The following is a 26,537-nucleotide window of genomic DNA, read 5'->3' as shown; positions in this document are numbered from 1 at the left end:
GTATTGTTTCTTAAATCAATTAGTGGGAAAAAGCACTTATTCTTATACAGAGGCCCACTAAAAGGAGAGATGCAGTAATTCAGGAACCCCTGCTCTTTTACTTTAAAGATGCTTTTACATACAGCAGCAGCTCTTGCACATTTCTTCAGTGCCTTTAAGATACAAGGAAAGAAATACTGTATCAGAATTTAGATTTTCTACTCTAGTAAAATTCATGCTGTAGTCTGGGAATATTTTGCTTATGGAATGAATAAAAAATTTAATAAAGCTTTTGGGCTTATTTAGGATATATATTCAATTCTTACCCAGATGTATTCTTGTTCTCTTCCTGAAAAATAAATTTTGACAGCTGCATGTGCTCAAAACCCTTATTAAAATAAATGCATCAGCTACATATATATGAACAAAATGTAGTTTTTAAGAAAGGCCAACTAATGGTTTTGTGATAAATCCTTACTAAGAGTGAGCAAAGAGGAGCACTGCTCTGAGAGCAGACCAAAAACCAGGTGGTACCTTGAGTCACTCTCTCCTGTTTGGCCCTATCCCTTCCTCTGGGAAGTCACAGCTCTCCCTGTTCTCCCCAGGCAAAACACACGGATCCTATTGTGTTCAGCTGAATGGGAAAGGCAGCAGTAGCCCTGATTTTTTTCCTTCATCTTCTGTTGTATTTCCTGCCCAAGGAAAGAAGATGACATCTACTAGACCCTATTCTGTTACATCAACTGGAAAATTAGGTAAGGACTGAGACCAGTGTTTCCTTTTCCCATATCTCCAGACTGGGCACCAACCAGTCCCCAAGCCAGCCTGCAAAACTTTGCACTTCTGTTGCAAAACTAATGCTTCGAGCAGTAAGTTACAAGTCTCTCTGCTATCAGCAGCTGTTCATTTTCTTCCAAACACCCACTGCTCAAGGATATTTGCCATCCAGAAATCTTAGACAAATACCTGTTGCTTTTAAGCACATCCTTGACATATGAAAAGCAAGTCTAATGCAAATGATTCCTCCATCCGTTTGGATGAGATACGTGGTTTGTTCCCTGCTTGGTTTGTGTGGGAGGGTGTCCTGGACCTCTGGTTTGCAAACTAGCTGATTTTAGACAGCTTAAGTCAATCTGGCTACTCAGTGAAGGCATTCCAGAGAATATATCACACTGTGTCAAAATGACAACTCGGTAGGAGTCTGATTTGTTGAGCAGTAAAACTTACTGCTTATGCAGCTGGCGAGGCAGTAATGTACAGAAATATTGCATGGGAAGGCTGGAATATGGGAAACCGGTGACTTTCACAATATGACATTGCTTAGCAAAAAGCTGCCTGTGAAACCCAGTGTTCACATTTCCAATTAGTTTGCCTCTAGCTCTCATGCAAGTAAAGTCCTCATGCTACCGGGAAGGAAAAAGGAAGGGGGAGGGCAGAGGAGCAAGGAGAGCTGGAGGAATGAGTGTGAGTTATATTGTGCACTGTGTATTGGCTATAAATCCTGCCTGCAGGAATTACTGAAATGGAGAAATAGTTATCTCCTAAGTTTGAGATCCAATCTGCAAAGTCCCAATGTCAGCGTGATGATTTATGTGGTACAAAGTTGTCAGGATTCAGCCTGACACAATGAAATAGATGTGTGCAGGAACATGGTCTCGGTTTTAAGCGGTGAGTAAAGCTCAGCTTGCCGGCTGTGCTGCTGAACGCGGGTCCAGCGAGCACGGTGCCGACACAGGAACAGAGGTCAGGCTGCCGGTGCGCTGGAGAAGGGAGAAGGAGGATGCTCGTCACTGTTCTCCCGTGACCTCTGCTTGCTGATGAGCTCCAGAGGGAGCTGTGGCTCGCCTTTTTGCTCAGGGATGCACTCACAAGAAGCAGATAGCAGTGCAGGATACATGCGTGGTACCATGAATCCCTCCTTTTCTCCCCTTCTCTTTGCTCCGACCATTCATAAAGAAAACTCAGGTTTATGAGCCTTTATTTCTAAGAATTTTTCTGCAAAGCAGTCCTATGAAAATACAGGTAGTAAATAAATGAAACCTAGTGTGCTGTCTTTGTAATTTTAGTAAGGATGCAGTAGAAATCAGTGAGAACCCTGCTTTAGAGCCTCATGAAAAGCAGTGACATCCCAGGATTGTTGCAGCTGTGCATTTTTCAAAAGGAAATCCAGACCTCTGTGCAAATAGTTCTTCTTTAGCGTTAACGCTGAGTATGTTTGTTTGATGCAAAGTTGATCCAGAGATATATTTTCTTTTGAGGTGCTGCCAGCATTTGCCTCTTCCCTCTCACAAAGACTGATTATACCGAAAACAACATGTAGCAAGTGAGGATACAAGGTTGTAGGATTGGTGAGGCATAACCACACATTTCACTGTCAGCGCTGCCACCCACTCGTCCGGGCTGTGGGTGTCTGGTTTGCATAATCACCAGGCAGTTATTTATCAGGAAACACACCAGACAAAGCCTTATATTTCAGCTGGCATCCAATCAGACTTCGATGATTTGCACTTTTTTTTTTTAGTTTTGAGATGGTGTTTATTTAGATACCAAACGCAAACTTTCCGGCTGAATGCCTTTCTCTGTACATTAAGGAAGCAAAGAGGAGTGAGTCCGAACAGCAAAGCCATGGTGCAACCACTCTGTCCTGCACATTTTTGGCTGTCATGCAGAGAGCAGTAGAAATTCCAAACTGTACAGGGATGAAAGTGAAAATCCTACAGTGTATTGTGTGTATTTAAAATAAACCATAGCCTATTTGGGTTCAGTTTAAAAATGACCTGTCTTTGATGGGCTAGGTGGCTTTTAGTTTCAATTCTTTCCTTCAGTTGAGAACCTGAAGCTGCCAAAACCAAACAAAAGCTTTTGTTTCTCTGTCCATGCAGGACACTTATTAAGAAGGAAAGAGAAATGGCTAAAAGCAATGGAAACAATATCAACATATCCAAAGGGTAAGTGATGAAAGCACTGGTTGGATTGTGGAGGAAGGTTTGCAGAGGTCAGCTGAGAGTGACTTCTGCTATGTGCCATGCAGTCCTTTGCTCCAGAGGAGTAGCAAAATCTGGAATCTCTGGTAGAGGAGAGAGAAGGTATTTCATATGACAACAGTGAGAAGATATACAACTCCAACAGCAACTGCTTGTCATGAAAAGCTTGTGAAAAAACTACTTCTGATGGGTCATGATCCTTGTCCCTTATGCTGTCGATTTTAAGCAAGAAAAAAGAAACATTACTCAATATTTTTCATCAATTAACAGTCAGTGGCCAGTAAGAGTCAGCAAATAGTAGCATTTTCCTTCTACTTAATCATGTTTCTCTTCATTCATCATGTTCATAGGTCCTTTATTTAAGTTTTTATAACACTACGATTAATGAAACAGACTATGTTGTGGAAGTAGAATGGAGGCTTGGATCAGACAGAACAAAAATATTTTCATCATCTCGAAAAACCTTTTTGCAAAAGATTACATCAAGATGGACAACAAAGCCTCATAAACTTTTGGAAAGTGAAAAGAAACACTCTATGTGTTGGTAGTGGTTGGAGGATTTCAGGGAGTGCTTTGCTAGACTGCAATCATCATCACCGCGTTTTCCTTTGATCTGTCTGGAGACGTGGCAGGATGTTTAAAGCTGGAAACAGCACTTTTCTAATGTTCTCTAACCTCAAAAACAAGATGCCGAACATAAGGTTTCTTCCTCCTTTTTTCTCCCTCCAGCTCATTCCTGCCAGAACAGACTATTCAATTGTGTACTGTGCATCAGGACTCTCCCTGCTGAAGGAGGGGAGAGCTGTAGTACGAGGAATGAGAGGGCTTTTGTTGCTGGAGGGAATTTTTTACTAGCTTTTTTCTCTGTGTGTGAGAGACATAAAGTGCTCTGGAAATGTACAGATTCTTCCTGCCAAGAATGGTTGTTTTCACAGCTCCCCTTCAGCCAATTTCAAACTGATTAAGAAATAATAATAAAAAAAAAGTTTCCGCATACATATCAAACTCCCTGGCTGACAGGTATTGTTGAGCAATAGAGTCTGTAAAAGTGCCAAAATAACCTATTTACCCAGAAGAATAGAAGAATCAAATATTAATACTGATGATAACGTGAAAAGAGACTTTTCAGTGACAAGAATAAATTCAAAGCTGAAGTGTTATTAACCAACTGTCTTAATTAAGCTATAAGTATGATGTACTAATATTTTTAAGGACCTCATTCAGCTGCTTGGCCTTTGGCTTTAAATTTTTTCCCAAAAAAACTTTAATGCAAAATAATTAATTCCTCTCCAGATTTGAGTGTTACTCATTTTGAGTCAAATATTTAGAGAGGATTCTATCAAAATGTTCTACTCCTGACACTGACTTGACTTAATGCTATTCTAATTAAAAAGTAGGTTTTGTGTATAATGTAATGCTATATAAGCTCTGATAGAAATATAGGAGATCACAGCATGAATACAGGCTGAATATTCCGTGGAGCATGTACAAAAAGGTTAAAAAAGCTGTTTGGGAGCCAGAGAAGATTGGAAAACAAAGGGAAATCTGTAACTCACTTTTCTGGCACCTTCTCCCAGTGTAGCCCTCGGTGCAGGAGCACACGCTGGTTCGAACGCAGTGACCGCCGTTCTTACAAGGGGGAATGCAAACAGCTAGTGAAAGGAAAGGAGAAGTTTTGTGCACCAAAATCACACAGGAGACCAACACTGTCTAAGTACAGGCTCCTTTTTTTGGGGCCTCTGTTGGGAGACGAGCCTGCAGAGGTTTTTTTTTTAGCTGGGGTAAGGGAAGGTGTCTCCCCAGAGGGTGATTTGGGCAGATGCCCGGATGGAGAGCCCGATTCTGTCTTGTTCATGGAAAGAATGTGGGACATAACTCCTAGCATCTAAAGGTCTCAGATACCCGCAGTTAAGAGGTTGGGATATTCCTGAGAATCTCTTAGGTTTTTAAATCTCCAGCTAAAGATCTTCCTCAAGGCTTCTGCCTTTGAAACAAACATCAGTGTTTGACATTTGCTAACTTAATTTGTTGCTGTTTCTTCCCCCTTTCTCAATGAAGCAGGAGGAAGGGCTTTGCTATTCTTCAACATCCATCCACTATTCTGCCATATCAATTCCATTTCTCACACAAGTAGATACTTATTTTCAAGTTTATCTTTATCTAAACCATAACACTTAAAGGGAAAAATTCCAAATCACCTAGGTGTTAGAAATCACCTTCCATGCTGAACCTCAAAAGAGAAAGATCATCAGGTTACAGTCTGTATCATTTCTGTATCATTTTTGCGCTCTCCTTCACCCCCAACATCATAAAAGCAAAGAGCTTCCAGCAAGCTTCATTTGCAACTGGATTTTTGTGTGCAAATCATTCACTTGCAAAAATATGCATTGGGACTACATTCATCTAGGAGCTCCAGGGAAACAAAAGAAAGAGGATAAAACATTTAATATTGAAATAGTTCAGGTTTGGTAATAAGAGTGTATTCATGTTCCCAGATTAGAGGGTTACTAGAGCTATGCTCAAAAAGAAATGAAAAATGAGTGGTGTAAGCACAGGTGCCTTCCAGCTACTTGAGCACATAACAGAAGTTCCTCTCTCCTGCATGTTCTGCCTCAGATAATGGGTCATTAACTTGACTTCTTGAGCACAAAGTGAGCAAGAAACCCAAGATATGGTTTGCCTCAGTTTAGAGCTCGGTCTAGAACAGGGATTCAAAATCAGGTCATGCTCTATGTCAGTCAGAGCAATATTTGATCAGATCTTTGAGCAGGGACCTGATGGAGTCCTGTGCAAGTCTCCCACCCATGGCACTTTACGGTGGTCAAGTAGGTGATATGGTGAGCCCCATCTGAAGATGATTATACTCTGGCTCTGATAGTACCTACCACAGGGTATGCAAAATGAACAAAGTAGAGCCATGCTTCAATGTTTAATTGAATAGTTGCTAAGTAGTGATATCACTGACTCAGATAGCTTTAGATTAATTATTTAGTTATCGTTAATGCCATAACAAATAAGTGCTTACTCCTTCGCAGTACCATTAAGAACAATATAATGTGGATTTATGACAGACTATAACACCAAAGGAGAGCACAGAATTGTGACAGAGTCTCTGGATATACTTTATGTGGGGGCAGGTAAAAATATAGATGCTGTTTGTATTTTAAGCCTGGATCCTTTATCAAGATGATAAATAGAACTTTCTTACCTCTCTGGCACTGTGGTCCGTAGAAACCATAAGGACATGAACACATATTTGGCCGTACACAGATTCCTCCATTCAGGCACACAGGGTTGCACACAGCTGTATGGGAATATTAGACAACTCTATGGATCTCTGATCACGTTGAACTTTTTAGAGTAGCCACTCTTTTACTGCTGCACAGGTCATTAGAGTAAATATTTCTAGTAATACTGTGATAAGTTTCATGCAGTCCTTGCTGGTCAGTTGTGCTGCAGCATTTATTCATAGTTGACACAGTGGGAGCATTTCAGTGGTGTTTTAGCATGGGTTGGGGGATGAAATGGAGTATAATTTAATGTAATGATTTAATTTATTTCTGATGTATTCCTTTAGTTCACACAGCTCATTTGCTTCCATTTCAGTATCCTCACCAAACACAATCCCGAGGTAGTAAATGTGGTCTCATTATATGGTCCCTGGATAACCTGGAGTTGAGATATTAACCATTTGCTGCTTTGCCTGCATTCAGCAGAGCATTGTGGCATTTCCATGAAGTCAAATAGGTGTGCACCCCAAAACCTGTTTGTTCTGCCTCATTTAAATGCCACTTCCTACAACACATTGGCTCATGCATCACCAGCAAAGCTACTGGCTGAGCTCCCTTTGCCTCTCTATGCAACTGTTATTGCTGTAGATTACACAACAGGCATTAGGAACTAAAAGCTGTCTTGCATATTTGTATGTGGCAAGTACCAGACTGTTAAAAAAAAAAAAAGACTATTAGAATTGCAAATTGATTTAGCTGGGAAGTCAGTGTGTGAAGAATAAAGAATCTGATAAAGTTTTTATTGTACAGCAGAGTGACAATTTAAACCAGGCTTTTTCCTTCTGTTCCATTTGTCTTTCAATATCTTGCAGAATAGCCCATTAAATAAATTAAATACATTTAAGTTTAAATAAATTAAGGCTCACTAAAATATTTCAGATGAACTAAAGAAGAAATAAAATGTCAATTTGGAAAGAGAAAAAAAGTGAAATTGTAGTCTAGATGAGAGAATTTTTGACTAAGAAAAACCACTTATGAAGTCAAAATGGACTTCATTCATTGCTAATGGAGAATTTGGATTAGTTGCCTCATTGTCCTGGCTAGTTCACAGATGTCCACACTCTGTCAGTCTGTCAGTGTTTATATTTCCATTGGTACAGCCCCCTAAGTCCTTTTTTTTTTCATTTCTGTATCTGTCTTCTTTCAAAAATTCCTATGATATCACTTCATGTGGGAAACCCCAGCAGTATCCAGAAAATACTCTGGGTAGTGCACACAAAACAGTGCCAGAGAGGTGAGTCTGATAGTCTTTCCCCTAAGTTGTCAGCAGACAAAAAAATCCTACTACTGTGATTCTGGATTGGAAATTACTGTTGCTGTTGCTTCTTGCATGTTCTCCTCTTGGAATAATCCTATTAAAGTCACACCAAAATAAAAATTGCAGAACTCAATGAGCAGAAAAAGAAGAGATAGTGGGAACCAGAATAGGTAGTGACAATCCCAGTCATTTTCCATGGATCTTAGCTAGGCTAATTTATGTGTCCTCGTTAGGTCTGTCATTTTAACACTTACAGGAAGAGCAGTCTCTGGGAGATGGAGGTTAAAATGACATCTCTCACCTTCCAGGAAAGGTAATGTAGGCTGAAGGTGTCTTAGTCATTTAGTATTCACTGTGGCAGAGCAGACTGCCTCTGTAGCCTTGAGGTTTGGCACTGATTAAGGTGGTCCTCGGTCTGGCTCCTTTTAATATTTCACTATTTTGCATGCCTTGTCCCAGGTGAGTGCTGCAGTTGCTGTGCCTTTGGAGGAAAAATATGTACTCCAGCTTTTAGCACTTCGAGCTGGAGAGGGAGATCTGAGCTGTGTCTATTCAAAACAGGGCTCAGAACTGTGAGTACTGTCTAGAAATAGGTACCTAATTCCAATCCTCACCTTGTCACTTTGTACTGACTGGTGGAGGTGGCTTTTCCCTGAGCTCCCACATTCTGTGGATGCCTTTGTAGGTGCTGTGCAAGTACGAGATGCAGGCAGGAGGAGCAGTGTGAATTCTGGCAGCAGTGCGTTCTAAGAAATAACTCCAGAATCACACAAGCTTAAAAGGCTGTGAAAAGGTTTTGTTTGTGGGTTTCCTCTCCGTAACCCTGATATTTAGATAAACATCTAAACTTAGGAATACTTACATAAACGTCTAAACTTATGAACACTTACATAAACATGTAAGCTTAGGAATACTTACATAAACTCAAAGCCTTCCGAGGTTTTGCCCTTTACTATTTTTTGTTCTTATGCTTTAACTCTTTAAGCAGCAGTTACGAGTCTGACCACTGAATTACAGGAACCACAGGGATTTCAGGCATCAAAAGGCTTGAAAGACCTGTCATTTCTAACCCTTTACCTGTTTCACAAGAAGGGCTGCTCCACCCACTTCTGCATTTGCACTCGTCTGGTGACACACAGACCCCGCCGTTGTGACAGTGCCTGTTACACACCACTGGAAGACACAGAAAAGATCGACATCTCTTATCACTGACACCAATGCAGATCCTAAAGTTGTTCTATCACAGCAAATAACTAATAGTATTGATGCAAGAGGCAAACTGAGTGTTGAATCTGTCCTTTTCCCTGGTTTTCTTTCTCTATTAGATGCCCTACATCTAAAATTCTTTGGTTTTAAAGTATTCCAGCTACTCTGGTTGAGACATAAAATTATGTTCCTGTCAAGGGCATCCTGATATTTAAATAAGCAGCACTGTAATGATAGAACTGCACATGTTCTGCCATTCAGTTAATATAGAAGGGTTTGAAGGCTGTTTTTTTTTCCCCCAGAGGTTCTCTCTATTGAATCTCTTTTTTAGCTTGTATTGCAGAGTAACATGGCTCCTAAAAGGTATGGCTAGTGTTTTGTGTTCTCAAAATTAGCATTTCTACCTTCACTCACAACCTTGAATTTCATAAATGTTACTATAAATAACATGCACTTTTTTACTTCTTTGTTTGTTTTTCCAGAAACCTTTTTATGTAGAAAATATTGATATAGATGTGCGTATTTTTACATAATACAACTATACTGCTGGTAAATACATGCTCTGAAATAGTTTAGCTACTGTATTACTTCAACATGTTAAATTTTGGTTTTCTTCCTGTATTTATTAATCTTTTTAAGGGGAAATATAGAAAAAATAAAAAGTCATTTTTTATCTTGTAATTTTCTGCTAATTCACATATGTAATGAGAAAAGCCTGAGTGAGTTCATACATACTTGTTTCACATCGAGGACCTACAAATCCATAAGCACAAGAACAAGTGTTTTGAGGTAGACAGGTTCCTCCATGCTCACATGGTGGATCACACTGTGCTGCAAGAATAGAAAAGGAGACAAAAAAATGCAGTTCAAATATTACATTCTGTGTGGCTCTGAGCACAGCACAGGTTTCTTCTCTCCCCTTACCATTTTATTAATCCAACAAGTAATTTGGCTGAGGAAAACACTGCAGGATAGCAGTGGGTATCACATTAGTAATACAGCACTAATGAGCAGCTATATAATGTCTGCAAGGGAATGATTTTTACATAATTATATTTAACTTCTGAGCATGCATATTTTTAAGTACATATTTTTGAAGTCTAAGGATGGACCAAGTACAAGATTTGCCTGGTGGATGGTCAGTAAGCTTTAACATGTGACAGAAGTTACATTAAGGCAGAGATGAAGTGTTTCTTCTGTAGAGAAAAGTGTTGTATGGGGATTTACCAGCCAAATGGCAAACATTTAAGCAAAAATTTTAGTGTTTAGTGAGTGGTATGAGCTCTGTAGTCAAAGCAGCAAATCAGATAATGATTTCTTGACTTATTGCAATATGCAATGTCATTCTGTTGAAGAAAGAGGATGAGCAGTTGTATGGTGTAAAGCTGGAATGGACTGCAGCTCTTGAACCAGGATGTTTGCTTAAGAGACTCACCTGCTTTTTAGACTTTGGTCATTATTAATCTAATGGTTTTATTGTAGATGGAACCTGGAAGGTTTCTCCTCTTAAACCTGAGACCTAAGGTAGGTACCTGACACTAGATATATGAACAATGCCATTACCCCTAAGAAGAGGTAATTTTGTATGGGAAACTCAAGAGGAGGAAGAACACTGAAGGGACAAGATGATCACTGACACCCAAAAAAGAAGTGCTGTGTGCAGGAATAGAGCAAGACACAGGTGTCAGCTGGCTCTTGTGCCTCTGGAAAAAATAAAACACCTCACATACCAGAACGAAAAACATCTTTCCTTGTGCTTGGGAAGTGAATACGCAGAAAAATGTTGTAGTTTGGCACACTTTACTGGCAGAGCTTTGTCTTTTCTAACAAATATGAAGCTAAGCAAGGTTATTCCAAGAAAAATGCAAAATGAAGCTAAAGAGATCTGAAACAAAACACTTTTCATTTTAAGTTTTGTTACAAGGGAAAAGAACCTTAGTGCACCACATTTTGTTCTTAAAACTGGAAAATGGACTGTGCAAATGGAGAGCTAAATGAAGGACAAATTCATTGGGTACCCATAATTTCAATGCAGTTATTGTGTTGAAGACCTCCTCACCTCTTGTAATTGTCACAGACCCTTCATGTAAAGCCATGGAATATGAATTTTGCCATCCCAAAAAGTAATAAAAGCCCACACACATTGGCCAATTTTAGTTAAAAAGACAAGCTCCAAGAAATCAAACATTTTGACAAAAATAACATTGAAGAAATGTATTTGGTATTAGATCTGCTCTTCAGGTACTTTGGTATTTACATTTCCTGCTACCATACAGTTTTAACTGTGAAATTTTCAATGCTGCATTATATAACTTTAGGATTTGATATGCCTGAGAACAGAAAACTTACTAGATGTATTTTAGATCCATACTATACATGCTGTGAATGTCATTAAGCTAAATTTAGTTTTGATTTGATGGGCTATGAGGTTTAGACATTTGCAAATCAACATGTGTTTAGCTGAAATTCGAAGTGTACATCTATGAGAAAAAAAAGGATAAAAAAATATAATTGTCTGGAAAACTAAATATATTTAGATAAGTTTAGAGTAGATACTAGGAAGAAATTCTTTACTGTGAGGGTGGTGAAGCACTGGCACAGGTTGCCCAGAGAAGCTGTGGCTGCCACATCCCTGGAAGTGTTGAGGATCAGGTTGGGTGGGGCTTGGAATAAACTGGGCTAGTGGAAGGTGTCCCTGCCCATGGCAAGGGGAATGGAACGAGATGATCTTTCAGATCCCTTCCACCCCAAACCGTTCTGTCATTCAATTATTTGATTTAGACCCATTTAAGCAGCTAACATTAACCTTTCCCAAAGTGTTTCTAATTCAGCCACCAGCAGCAGCTGCTGAAGCAAGTCAGAGGCTCAGGCACCTGGGGGACTCATGCCATTAGGGTAAACTGGAGATAACAGCCCGTGATGAAATGGAAAGCCAACAAAAGGGGAAGGAATTGAAGCTGGCTTTACATAAATTTGTTATTCCTTTAAAATTTCAGGGCTATGATTATAATTTGTCACTTGTGTTTGAGGGCTTGCACTGGATCTCACTGAAGGGCAAGTGTAGGGCTCTGAAAGGAGGGTGCTGCTGCACACACATCCATCTGAAATCTTCCCATTCCCCTGGGCTTGGGTAAGCACAAGGTTTGTTTATAAAGGAATTTCTTTGTAATTAGAAACTAAGGGGGGGGTAGAAATGGTTAATATTATCTGTGTGGGAATAGGGGAGTACAAAACCCAGGAAAAACGTACCACTCTTTTTAAAGTATGTGAAATGTGATTGCCTTTCCTGTAGGATGATGGTTGCATAAAGCCTCCAGGTGCCTAAGTGCTATGCCAAGCACAGTGACATTCAAACATATTATGCTTTATTTCAGTGAGGTTTGTATGTAGCACTTAGAGCAAATGTGTCCGTTTGAATAGAATACTTTCCATCTGGCCTTTACACATTCCAAGATGCATCTGAACTGTCAGAAAAGAACATGGTATTTTGGATATTAAAACATTTAGCTCTTATGGTGACATTTAATAGTAAAATGTTTAAAACTGTTCTATTACTGGGGAATAGCAAAAGATAAAAACTGAGCACTGGCTGCTATGTGAGAGCGAGAGTGATATTCACCTAAAAGACATTTCCCTGTGTAATAGAAATATATTGTTTGTGTCAGATTTTTTTTCCCAAACTTCTGTCTTTCATCTTCTGGAATGAATATTTTTTTTCCATAAGCATTTGCTAAACTGTAGAAAGGTATTGCAGTGTTTTTATACTAAGCAGTTTTGGATGGGATAAAATAACAGCAAAGAGGAAAACATTGCTGCAAATGGTCAATCTTGCTGTCAAATGTATGTATGTTTATGTTTATAATTTAAAATCTGGAGATGAAAATGGAGAAGTGTATTATTGTTTTCTTTGAAAAGGCTTTTTGGGAAATATCCCAAAACTTCTGTTTTTTCTATTAAAATGAGATCATACCCTTTTTATAAGTTTCTCTACAATAACTCTGGGGGCACTCAGGAGTACTAGATGCTGTGTTGTTTTCTCCATTTTTGATATCCTTATCAGCAAATGTCTTCCAGGACAGAGTTATTGCTGGGCATCTAAAGTGAGTAACTCCCTGTGCCATCCAGCACAGGAATTCCTGGGTCTGCACCACTAAAGCCAGGTTTGGAAGTGTTAGAGCATTATCTGCTTAAAATTTTGAACACCAGTCAGATCAGGACAGACTTCACTGGAAGGAATCTACATTGTTGTACGTTGTTTGATTGTACATTATTTATTTTCTTTCAAAGATGCATCAATCTAATTTCCTAAATGGATGAAGTTTTAATATGTGCAGCATAAGATGGGTAAAAAAAGGGAAAAGAAAGTTAAGAGGTTATTGGTTTTCCTTTTGAAAATTGTGGGCTGAAGCATTTCTTTTGCATGCAAGATACTAACATAAAGGAAAGAAAGCATAAGGTTAAAGCATGTATTAGTGCAATTAAAATAACTCATATGCATATTTAAATGGTCCAGCAGTCTGGAGCCCATTTGTGAGAGAAATGCCCATCGTGCAACTAGAATATTAACAAGAGTAACTTGACTGAATAAGTTGAGAATACAAATGCAGACACTGGTTCTGGTTAGGTTGTACTAATGGATTTTGTGAAATGTCAGCTGAGTGCTCATCTGCAGTCAAAAAAAAGCAAATAAAGTCTTAGGAATTGCTAAGAAATGAGCAAAACACAACATGTCAGACTTTATTATGGTCTGTGTCCATGGTGAGCTGCATCTGAAATACCATGTGCAGGTCTGATCCCCCAGCTCAGAAAAGAGACAGTAAAAGTGGAAAAAAATGCAGAAAATGGTGACAAGGATAACCAAAGTAATGGGAGAGCTTTTGTACAAAGAACAAGTGAATGTATTAGGTCCTTGGGAAGGACATGACTGGGTGGTTAGGATAGAAAACTGTGAAGTCTGACATGGCCCAGAAGGGGTGAAGAGGGTAATGTTCAAAGGCATTGACTTCATGTTTTTAAGCACATGGTCCATAACTTGCTGAGAGACTATTCTGGACAGTATCCCAATATCTTTCCCATATACTACCAGACAAATGCTGTTGGTAGCTGTTGAAGATAGGAGAAGGACTTTTGGTCTGATGTGGTAGATCTTTTTGTGTGTAAAATGTCAAAACAGATGAATGTCAGCTGCCTGATTATTTTCTACCTTGTTTCATCCAGCTGTTCATCCTGGGGTCATAATGCTATCCCAGCTACTCCATCTTTCCTGTTATTTAAAAAATTATTTAGTTTGAACAGTGGTTTTTTAATGTCAAAGCAATCCTGTGTTTTTAACTCTTGAGCAGAAAGCATGACTCCTACTATTCTAGGCTACACCTTCCCTTAGAAAATACAGTGCAAAGCCTATAAAATATCCCAGAGTTTTACCGACTTCACATTTTTAAGAAAATATTTCTGAAGTAGCATGACTTCATCTTCCATAGGAATGCTGCAGTTCTTTTATGACACTAAAAAACCAGAAAGATGCTAGTTATTAAATATCACCCTAATCCAAAATAGTTCAAAATAATTATCTGCATTCTACTGAGTAGAGACTTTGACTTTTTAAATGTATAGTTTCAGTGACCAGACACTCTCTATCAAAGAGTTTTAGAAATATGGAAACACAAATAAAAGGATGACCAGAAATTTGGCTTAAATTCTTATCTTTCTTCAGTCTTCAGGTCTAGGTCTCTCAAAAAGAAGCTCAAAAACTATGCCCAAAGCAGAGTTTCTGATTAACTTCAACCCTGCTATCAAATGGAAAGGATGTGTTCCACCTTAGGGCACCCTGGGGAGCTTAAGGACTACAATAGCTTCTCTTGGGCAGTGTCATATGAATAGACCCTGGTGAATGAACCAGGGAAACAACAGCATTTGTCTCCTTTTCCTTGTCCAGCGGGTGCAACATCTTTGAAAGTTCAGGCCTGTGTCCCTGTAGTAGAGTGGGGAACACGGGCAGGACAACAAGTAATTGCTCTGTAGGGTGACTAACAACATTAACAAATATTCCAGAACATTAAAAATTACAAAGTGCTGCATTACATGTGCCACTTGTAATAAACCAGACAAAATGTCGGAAATGTTCTGAAAGCAATCCTGAATTGGAATTGTTTTGCATTATTACAGCACTAGGTTTTCATTCCATTGGCATGCTGAGCTGAAATGGGTAAAACTCTGTAAGTGTTCTGAGGCTCCTGCAGTGCATGTTGGCAGGTGATATGTGCTGTCCTGTAAAACTGCTGGAAGTATACTGCAGTAATGCATGGGGTTTTATGGCATATATCCTTGGAAATGGCACTCAGAGTGAATATTAGTTATTTAGCAACCTCCTTCATCATCAGAGGAACTCTTGGCTAAGTTTACTCCACAAAAGACAGAGAGCATTTTCTCCAAGAGGAAATGTGGGACAATCCAGGGGACTACATCAGGCCTGATCCTCCCTATTTATATTTTTATTTTTGTATAGGTTATGCCAGCTGTCTCCAAAACTGCATCTCCAAAACACTACTCTGAAATGAAGCTTTTAAAGCTGGTCTGTTTGGCAGACTAGTCTTGACATTAGGCCACTAATAAATGGCCATATTGTCTTTGTGCAGGGAGGTGAAAGAGCTCTAAGAGCTGAGAAGCTGGTGAGCTATAAGAAAGGCCAGGGGAATGATGAGTAGAGCTTTGAGGAACTGCTTCATCTCACCTCATCTGCAGAGTATGTAGTTGCTGTCAGAAATAAAAGAATTAAGAATCTGTAATCCCTATTGCACCAAAGCAAGATCAGGAAAAACAGGATTCTACTTACAGACAACATGGATGTCAATAGGGTGATCTAAATGGAAATTGCTGGATCTGAAATATCTCAGTGGATCTGAACATATCTCAATTTAGATGCCTGAATGCAAGCAAAACACACTGCTAGCTAGCTAAGTTCTTCCAAAAGAAGGTAAGAGGTTGTACCTGACTGTCCCCAGGGATCTCTTCCAGCCTGTGGTCCTGTGAGCCTGTGATTCCAATGTCAGAGTAGAGGGAAAGGACTTCCAATTAAATCATAACAGGGAGACTGAGGGGCTTGTCCAAAGGGATAAGAATATTACAGATATAGAATGTGTTATGATTTACATTAGAAGAGAAATTAATTTTCAGGATGTTGGGGTTTTTTTTCCCCTGCGAGTCCTCTGAGCCTGATTTTGAATCTGCACAACTGGAAAAAAAATATTACATTCTCTCACAAGATAAATACCAATCAGAAAAGTATTTATTATCTTAGAATATTTCCAGACATTCTTATTAAACAAAGGTCACATCGCCTCAAGCACCACAGGTATTAAAACTTGCTACCAGTTGGCTGTTTCTTTTATCTCAGTGAATTTGGATATCAAATGGGAAGGTGACAACTATCAGTAGTGTCTGAGTCTGTCGACATTTTTGCTCACTTGGCAAGGATGTTGTGTTGAAGCCTGAAGATTTTGCAAATGTTGGCCTCATCTAAGCTTTGATCCCTTGCCCAATTTTCCTGCCTGCTGTTCTTAGAGGGGGCCACTGTCTTGAAAGGATTCAGTACAGTTGTGTCCACATTGTAAGGTGATGATAGCTGAGGTTATGACAGGCCTTAATCCAAGAAATTATCCTCATTTTTCAGCCTCATCTGTCACAATGAATCAGCTGCCTCTGACATGGGAAGAGACATCCACAGCTGGAGGTACAATGGGTGCTCTTCACGCTACTGGCCGTGCTCCAAGGTGCTGCCCACAGGTGGGCAGAGGAGCTCAGGATGAAGCAGAGGAGGGAGCAGACAGGCTAATTATTGAGTCAGGTGTCAGAGTCAGTGACAAGAGACAAATAAAGGATGTTTGTGCATCATGTCATCAAGCCCCGAGACACAGAATGATGTTGGTAATAAAGTATTTCATCCTAAGGACTCTCCAGAGAGATTTTCGGTAATACCAGTAATTGAAGAAAACATCTCATCTTGCAAGATAGTAAAAGGCAGAGGGAGATTTATATTTTAAGATAGATTTATGTTTTAAGGCTTATACTGATGGGCCTACTAAACATAGACACAGTAGCTGTGTATTCATATCTGTAAATATTCGTTTGTACCTGGGTCTGGTCTTTGAGGGGAGACTGTTCAGGGGTCAGACTTGCTTTGGGCTTCCCAGTACTTGTAGCTAGTTGGTGCTTTTCCATCTCCAGGTGTAAAATAGAGGTCAAAGACAGGATCTTTTGTGCCGAGTAACCTTAAGTCCTTTAGAAAGGGCATTTCAGAAATGTGCAAACAGGCAAAAAATTATAGCGCCCAAGATAATAGTAACCTTTTCTTGTACATTTTGTGAACTGTCTCCAGCAGTTCTCTGAGCTCAGAGGGCTGCAGCAATGGTGGGGGCTTTACACCCCAACAAAGCTGGGGGTGTAAAGGTCCTCCACAGGTCCTCCCTGCAAGGTCCTCCACAGCACATCACAGCTGAGACCCCCCTACTCCTGTCTGCTCTGGGCATGGAACATGAGAGACCAGTTGTGAAAGAGAGTGAAACAGATGATGCAAATGCTTTTGCTTTGTGCAGTGAAAGGCCAGTTACGAGATGAACTTATCAGAGGCATGTCAACAAAAGGTGTGATTAATGGTAGCTAAGTCAAGGAATTCATTACTTCAACAATGTGCACAATTCTATTGTTTTACAGAGGTATTCTCAGCTGTCTCATGAATAACTCAATATATTGTGAAAACCCTTCTGGTGTTATACATTTCAGAGGGCAAGCTCAGTTTCGTATTTAAGATATTAGATAAATATTTACAAGTAATTTGTAAGGTAGTGGAACACTTAGTTTTCATAGAATATGTGCTGTATAGAGAAACAGAGTCAATTTTACTCTTTCCCACAGAAGTTTGATATGTTTTCAAATGTGATGACTTCAGTAGAATGAACCTGGCCTTACACAAGGATAAGCAAGATGACAATCTGTCCCTGGTTTCAATAGATTAGATATTATCAAATAAACATGTCATTTTTGTAAGCAGAAAGAGCTTTTTCAAAATTACAGATTTAGTTTCTTATTTTGAAATATAATTGGTTTTGAAAACAGAATGATCCCAGCTATAAAAATCTCTGAATTCATAATAAAAATTAATTTTTCCTTTTGAGAATTGTTAGACCTGAAGTTATAAAAGAATCTTAGAGAGGATTTTCGCCCTTACCTTCACATGTAATTCCATCACCCCTGTATCCAGCAGGACAAGGCCCACATTTAAATCCTCCATCTTCAGCTGGCTCGCACCGCACATCAGGAAAGCAGAGCATATCAGCACACGTGACTTTGTGATGCATCCCATCACTGGGTTTGGGCAGTTCCACATGATCCATTGCTTTGCTGAACAACTTTCTGGCTTCTGTGGTCTGTACTGGAAGCCTTGCTTTGGGAGAAGACCCTGCTGGGTCACTCCGAGAAGCTGTATCAAGGGAAGAACTGATTAAATGGGAAGGGGAGGGGAGGTGTGTTACCGAAGGTGATGCTCTTGGCTGCTCTGTTGGGAAATCTGGGGATGCTTTAGTCCTCAAGACTGCAACTCTACCAGGCCATTTCCTGGGAGAATAGCCATACTTGGAGCGAGTTTGATGAACAGCAGGTGGCCTTGCAAAGAATGAACTTGCACTTGTGTTGTGATGAGAAGGAACAGTCAGTGTTGTAGCTGGTTTGTGTTGTTTGAAATGGAGAGGGGTTTGGAGTGTCACACTGACAGCTGGGGCTCTGGGGTCTGGCTCCTCATGCAGAAGGAGTGTGTGTGTATCACTTCTTTTTTCAAGAAAAGATTGTTTCTTGGGTACTGTGAACTCCACATCAGGTTTTTTTGCTGGCAATGTCTGAGCTTGGGAAGTCTTCCTTTTCACTGCAAGGGATGGAGTGTAAATGACTGTGGGGTTTCTTTCCAAAAAATGTGTAATATCTTGTCTTGGAATTTGGGTTTGGGAAAGAAGGGAGAATACATTTCTTGATGTCTTTAATACATCTTCCTGGTGAGAGCCTCTTGCATCTTCAATATTTCTTCCAGGAAAATCCACGTAGCTTTGGGAAGATCTTGAAACTAGGACAGAAGGAAGATCTATATTAGCTGAATTTGGTGGTCTGGAGTTTAAAGGAACCACAGTGAACACTTAGCTTAGGAACAAAAAACAGAACATCAATTCTAGAAGCAAAAGAGTTAATTATCATGATACTAGGGCACATTTATGCTGACTGGCATAGGAATGACATGGGTTTATCTGATATGGGTGACACAGGGAACTGCAATGCTGACTCTTACAGGGTGGTAGATCATGAACTTGAAGTCAAGGAGACAAGGCATTGCAGTTTGTGACAGACAGATATTGGAGATGGAGAAGCACACAATGCTAAGATGGTCCTTGGCAAGATTGTGTCCTAGAGAGACTCTAGTCCAGTGTATGACTATGTAATGCTTTTGTAGTCCTTATGGCAAAGGGAAGCTTTAGGAAAGTGTTTAAAGGAGACAAATGGCAAAGCTTTGTTGATGCTGTGTACAGCTCCCTGCAGACGTGAGGGGCAGCGTGCAAGGGAGTTGCTGGTTTGTTACTGTCACCCACTTGTTCCAGAGCCAGCCACCTTTTCAGCTGTGTAAGGAGGGATGATAGATGGGCAGAGGGGAGTCTGTGAAGGGCCTGGAAAGTGGAGACGAGTAGTTTGAATCAATACTTTCAGGAAGATTAATGGCCATCTGCTGACACTAATGAATGGAAGAAGCTATTTTTAACCGGTTCTGGCATACTCATTCCGTAGGATATGGAATATATTGGATCCTGGACAGAAAACCTCGCTTGGTTCTAGGGTTAACCCCATGCAGGATGTACCTCTTTCTTTTAAATATGAATATTAATCACTTTCTAAAAACTCCCATTGATGTAGAACTTAGCCATAGTTAACAAGGAAACAGATTCAGATGCCTGGCAAGAGTCAAATGAAAGTTAGAGCATTGACTAAGCAAATCCTGGCAGCCAAAGTTGTGTTTATTTGGCTGATAAACAGTGTCATTTTGCTGGCAGCTGATGAGTTTCCATTACCCTGAAGAATAATGTTCTGGAGTCTTACAATGGTACTGGATGGAGCTATGGCCATCAGTAGGTAAATACATGGTATTGAGTAGAGTAGGAAATAGAAGGATTTCACTGTCCAAAGTAAGTCTGACAAAAGGTAAGGTACACAGAATGGAAGAAAAGAGATGATGAAGAAGGGAGGATGTCAGCAAAAGGAGCATGAAAGGATAGGAGAAGCCAAAGGATTTTAAAAAATGAATGGAAGATGAAAGAAATATCTCCATAGAAAATTATCAGTAATAGATGATCATTACTGCCCCTGGAAAATTTGACTCAGGGACCAGAAATCAACAGGAATGACAGTGAAGGGCTGAATGACCTCTCTGATAAATTTCCAAAATGAGCCCTGATTATAGCTTTGAGCTCCTTCTACTGTGTCATAATTAAATGGATCTTCCTCCTAATTAAATTTGAGTAACTAGTAAGGAGATCAGACTGACTACCTGAGAAAGGGAAATCTTTTATTTCTTTAGCAGATGATACAGGTGATATACCCATCCCACAAACGAGATTCATCTTTCCTTATAAGGCAAGGGAGAGCACACTGTTGGAGTGTTTCTGTGATAATGTAATTTTTGCATCTCAAATAACACTGTCAATGAAGAGTAATGATACATTTTGGTTGGTTGTTCATTATGACATATACTGATCAAGGTCCCTCATCCACTTTGTAGGGGCCACTGAACCTCATAGGATGTTGGCACCATTCAAATATGGCAACTAGAGTGTCCTCTCAGCTTTCATTATTTCAGATATTCATACTATGTAATTTAGTTCGGATTGGAATACGATAGATTTTTTTCTGGAATACCTGAAAATTTCTTTCTGCAGTCTTCCAGGTAACTAAATAAGCTAAAACAAAGAAAGTAAACCAAAAGGTTGCACAATCAGTTGTCTGTATTCAGCAGCTTTCTCAAATTCTGTGCTACTTCAATTTACTTTCCCTGATGTTGATCAATATCTTCAAATGTATAACCCATTATCAATGCAGAGTGTGTGAATCTGTTTTTCCCTGTCATGCCAGCATATTGGACTGGATGAAAATAACAGAAAAAATGACAAGGCAAAGTGCTCAAGGTTATACGACTAAACAAAAACACATTTTCACTACCTGTCAGTATTTCTGCCTATAGTAACAGGGAAATGTGCAGCAGTGGAATAACTGAATTTATTTTTCATGGAGGTAGATGAGACCGAGAACCTGCTGCTTTGCCCCTGCTGTGCATGGCAGGACCTCTACTCACATTGATGGAGCTACACCACTGCGAGCACAGAGCAATGCTGGGATGGTTCAGGCCCCAGGACAGATTCCTCTGTCATCTCCTAGCTGGGGAAAATTAGAACAAGGGTGACAGAGGGTAGATTTCTGAGACACAGGTTTAACGTCCCTCATCCAATTCGACACCGGGACACTTCCCATCCATGTGACCCTCCAGGCTTTAGTTTGCCCAGTGTTTCAGATATTTTGTGCCACTCACACCAAGCTCAGAAATCAGAGCCGTCACAACCAGTCTCTGGTTCATGCTTGCCAATGTCATCATAGTGTTGCTAAGGCACAGCAAATTCTGACTTCTTCTCTCCCTTGAATTGCATTTTATAGGGAACTACTAAAGAACATGAAGAGGATCATGTTCATTGCAAAGGGAATGAAATGACTACTTAACCTGATGAAAACAGTCATTCACAAACAGGGAAGGCACTTGACATCTCTCAAACACAGGGTGAGATATCAACATTCTGAAATACAGAGAATAAATCCAATATATTTTTTCTCTTCTGAGTTTTTTTTTTTTTGTTTATTTGTTTTTTTTTATTTGCATTTACAACTTTCAGAAAAAGGTCAGATCCAGACCTGAATTAGGAGAAATCACATTCCCTTCTGTCCCCAGCTGTTTCTGTTCCCAGAGAAACAGCACACATTTCATGCTCTTCCTAGGACAGGGTGCACCAGTTTGGTTGCCATATTCCTTGCTGCTGTTCACCGGAGTCTTTGTTGGCCTTAAACTTTTGCACCTTCACACCTTTCTTTACAAGCCACATGCCTTGGACACAGCCCCATCCTGATCCAAACTAGCAGCTGACACCTCAAACTCTTGCTTTAAACTTCCTGCAGACATCAGTATTTATTGCCTTTTCATTGCCACGCTTCTCTTCACAGCTTAGAGTCAGAAACTTGCCTTTTGGTTCTCAAAAGTAAGTGCAACTTTTTTTTATGCAGTGACATGGCTGAGACTCTGTAAACATTTCAATGTAATCTCAAGTGCTTGTCTCTCTTTTAATCTAATATAATGCCTCAAAACAGTACTCTTCAGGTGGAGACTGACTCCTTCTCCCTAGAAAACTCCTCTGGCTGTGGCCACCTCTACCTGTCACTTCAGAGGATTATGGGCACCTTTAATTCTGCTCAAGCTACAACTGCTTCAGAATTCTGTGAATAGTTTAAGAATTCATTATTAACACAATTCTATAAATTTACAATTTGTGTAGTTTTAGAGCTATTAACATTTAGTAGTACCTGCTGTCCAGCACATTTCTCATTCAGAAGTGTGTCGAAAGAGAAAGGTTCTTTTGACATATTACACAGTGTGGGTCATCATTTAAAATTTGAAACATCTACCAGCACATAAATCTTATTTAAAATGTCAAGAGAGAATAGAAAATTGCACTGGTCTAAGAAGTCTTGCTACCAGAGTATTAAGGACCTTCCCATTTCTTTCTGTATGTTTCCATGTTAATGTTTTTTTCTGCATTTACTCTGTGACAAAGGGGAAATGGAGCAGCTGTCAACGGGAGCTTCAGGGAAATTATGTTTTTACCTCAATTCCTAATCTGCTCTTTAATATCATTAAGTTCTGGGATTGCTTTCTTCTCTAGTCAGAGCGTATTTAATTCCTAAATCTTCTGTTTAGCTAAACAAACATACCCTAATGTATTCCCTCCCCCAAATATGCAGTAATACAGCTTTGATACTCCCTTCCTTCCTCTTAAGCATCCAGAAGTTGCCCCCATTAGGTGCTGGTTGGGCTTCCCAGTCACCATATCTTCTCTTACAATGACAAGCAGCAACTCCCAGACTAAATTCCTCAGTTCCTCTGTAAGTGAGGTACAGTTTTGACTTCCCATTTTTTACGAAGGGTATACTTCCAGGATTATATTTGTAGAAACAAAAGCATTTCAAAGGCTCATTGTGACTGGGATATTAGTATAAATTTAGAAAGGACCTTAAGTTTAGACCTAATGATCCTTTACCTATTTTTTATGTCAAAAATTGAAAAGTGAAATTTTCAATTTTTTGTGTGTTAAAACACACAACACACTGGAAGTAGGCACAGGAAAAATTAAACCTCACTTTGAAAGATGTGAAAATAGAGAATATGAGCAATCACATTTATGTAAGAGATGCCCAAATCTGTGATTCAGAAAGCAGAAAACAATGTGGAGCTGTGTGAAAGCCATTGGCTGTGCACAGGCAGACAGAAGGAGCCAGCCAGGCTATTTAGCTCGTGCTGTGCTCAAAGAGCCAGGCACTTGCCATGCCTCACATCCAGACAGGTCAGCACTGGCTCTGTATCCATGTGCACATGTGTATTCAGTCTTTGCAAAATCTGTGCTCTCAAACCACCACTTCTGTGATGGGTAAATTTACTCACTTGATGCTTTAATGATGAAATTAAAAGGTGAACATCTAGTTCATTGTCCCTGAGCTGTTTCAGCCTGATAGAAAATGAGATTGTGTTGCTGATGTTGCTATCTGGTGAGCAATTTTCTTCCCCTTAACCTACCAAAATCATGAGCAATGGGGAATAGTCTATGGAGTCTGCATCACTCAACCACTTCTGATTAAAACTATTCCTCTGCTTCAGGCTCTTGTTTGTCACTGTAGCTGCAGCTGCACATGCACAATTCTGTTAGACCATTCATAATCTGCAAGGCAAATTTGTTTTGTGTCTATGAAATACATTCTGCTGTAACACAACACTTTTGTGGAGGAGAAAACCTGGGATCTCCAGTCAATTCATCCCCTAAACCTTGTTTAAGAGTATCTCTGTGTTCAGAGTAAACGATTTCCACAAATGGGATCTAGACTCTGCCATCAAGGAGGTCCTTTTCCAGTTCTGGGATGCTGAAATCCTACATAAGAATAAATGAAAATATTAACTCAGTATGAGATACTGTGTTTACTAATGTCCCATTAAAAGTCTTTTGTATTTTTTTGCATCACTGCACAGTTTGTTTGCCTCAAGGTTTTCTGAATATAATTGACATCTCAATTCATTAACTGATGTACTTAAAGAAAATGGAGATTCTGAGATGGTTGGTCAGGAAGCAAACAGTTCACAAACATAAAAATTACATGACTGACTACACGCCAGAGAACGTTTTTGGTCTTATCTAAGGTATGTCAAGGAACACATAAAGACAACCCCTTTCATACTGAACAAGTACAAAAACAGTGCCTTAGAAAGATTTTCTTAGGTATAGCTCATTTTTTTACAGGGAATATAAAGAATTATGATTTGGAGTTTAAGAAACAAAAAACTTTTGTGAAGGTTAAGAGGCAGAGAATATTAATTGAAGATTGGTTGTGAAGATTAAGTGAAAGAAAAGACTAGGAGGAGAAAAGAGGGGGCACTAACACTGCCTGAATTTATATTCACTTCAGCTAGCTGAATGATTGGTTACTTTTTAAGGGTCCTGAGTAGATAATAGTAGTATCAGGTTGTGAGCTGAAGGCCTAGAATGACACTCAAGTCTGAAACTAATAGAACAGTTTTAAATATGAAATTCATCCTAACCCATGGCATTTTCACCTATTATATGTGGTTCTGCTTTCCAAGGAGGTATCCATCAGCTTTTGGTTAGTAAGATTCTTGGGCATCATATACAGGCAAAGTGAAGGAACAGTGCAAGAAGGTGATGAACACAATGACAGCTGTACAGAAAAATGGGTCTTTGAGGAAAAGAATGTGTTTTGTGCACTTTGTTTGCAGACTGTGTTTGTTGGGGTTTTTTCTTTACTTCTTTTGTGATCTTTTCTGTACGTTTTCAATAGAAATTTTAACATCGGGGTCACTAGAGACAGTGTTTTTAGAAATACTGAAAGAATTAGTGATTGCAAAGATATGAGCATAATCCCCAAACAGGGATCTTTTTTCCTTCTCTATCAACAATTTCCTTTATCAGTATCTTTTTTTGGATTGCGTATGGAGATTTATAAACCTGCTATGTTTTCTCAAACACCTCTCCTACCTTCCAGTTTATTTCCAGATTTAATTGAAAAGTTCTCTCCTGGGGGTTGGAAAAACTCAAAATGTTTGAACTGCTCTCACCCCTTGCACAGGAGCCGTGCTCCCATCACTCCTTCGTTGTTAGATCTCCTTCCCTGCTCTTTACATTCCTTGGGTCTAATCCCTTCTCTGCTGCTGTTTTTAGAAGTGCTTTTCCTGTGCTTTTCTCTGAACATCCAGCCAATAAAACAGGAAGTGAAGGAGAAGCGTGGTTGTGTTTTAAAACACCATGGATCACCTGCTTAATCCCCTCATAACTGTTTTATCATCCTTTCTTTCATTATCCCTTGTCCATCTTGCAGGTCTGAACCTTTACCTCTCCTCTTTGTGTTCTATCTTCTCCAATTATTTGAGCCTGAAACTGTATTATTTCAGCAGCTACAAAGATGGTATTAAGATAGAGTTTGTAAAAGTAAATTATATTTTCTATTCAGGAATTGACAGTATATTTTACTTGTCAGCACTGAGATAGATGAAAAAATTAATAGAAACTGTGTTCTTATCTGATGATTCCTCCTGGGCCTCCAGACTCTCTCATGGCTTGAACAGGTTGATAGATATATACAAAGTAGACTAAATCAAGGCAGATTGTCTCTGAAGCATCCCTGTCTAATTCCCTGAAATATCTATGTAGAATCCTTTAGAAGAGTAATAATAGATTATAAAGTAAGTTCATAACATTTCTTCAAAAGAAGAGCCATAATATTTCTTCAAAGAAAAAAATAGCTTAAATTTGAATATTTTACTGAAATTCTCCTTTTATTCAATTCAAGAAATAAATGGTCTAAAACTATAATTATGTTGTTTTGGGCTGTAAACACATAAAAATGAATTATTTTACATATGAAAGCCAAGAAACAAACCAAACTATGCCTTACTGGGAATCAGTAATGAATCTATTTTAATGTCATATAAGCACATATAAATACTCTCAGTGAAATTATGCTTTAGTGGAATTCTCCACAACTTCTACTGATTAGGTTAATGACTATCTATAGTTTCTTCCTAATTTAGAAAACAAAAAGCAAGGAACTTCAATAATAAGTTTTCAGATGTCATGTCATAGAAGTTCTTAGCTAGTTCTCTGACAAAACAAAGCTTGGACCAGATGACCTTTTGAGGTCCCTCCCAACATTGCTATTCTATGAAATTCTAAATCTAATATATTATCAGCATGAGAGATCATTTCCTCCTGCATCCCAGAGGATCAGTTGCCTTGTCTTAGCTTTAGGCTGTTGTTGTATTCCTTCAGAAATAAACTAGCTCTGTTCGTGTGACGTGTAATATTGGGGGCAAAATTCACATGGTTTGGCTGTGAACATCACCTGATTCTGGAAGAAAGTCCCGTGAAGTGGGTGCCACTACCTCTGTAGGTACCTGTTCATAAAAAACAGCAAGAT

General features: G+C 39.3%; 1 protein-coding gene across 1 annotated transcript in view; it reads right to left on the bottom strand.

Moving 5' to 3' along the window:
- LOC113973625 (von Willebrand factor D and EGF domain-containing protein-like) overlaps positions 1 to 26,537 on the bottom strand; it is a 178,579-nt gene that overhangs the window by 24,434 nt on the left and 127,608 nt on the right. The window contains exons 21-25 of the mRNA XM_027695986.1: positions 17,941 to 18,825; positions 9,453 to 9,548; positions 8,589 to 8,684; positions 6,172 to 6,267; positions 4,520 to 4,615 (exon numbers count right to left, since the gene is read on the bottom strand). Coding sequence (XP_027551787.1) covers positions 4,520 to 4,615; positions 6,172 to 6,267; positions 8,589 to 8,684; positions 9,453 to 9,548; positions 17,941 to 18,825 — 1,269 coding nt within the window. The remainder of the gene's footprint in view (positions 1 to 4,519; positions 4,616 to 6,171; positions 6,268 to 8,588; positions 8,685 to 9,452; positions 9,549 to 17,940; positions 18,826 to 26,537) is intronic.

The sequence above is a fragment of the Neopelma chrysocephalum genome, unplaced genomic scaffold (assembly GCF_003984885.1).
Source record: "Neopelma chrysocephalum unplaced genomic scaffold, ASM398488v2 Primary Assembly neopelma1_103b, whole genome shotgun sequence".
Classification (NCBI taxonomy): Eukaryota; Metazoa; Chordata; class Aves; order Passeriformes; family Pipridae; genus Neopelma; species Neopelma chrysocephalum.
The sequence above is the reverse complement of the archived record's forward strand: the minus strand, read 5'-3'. Positions and strand labels throughout refer to the sequence as shown.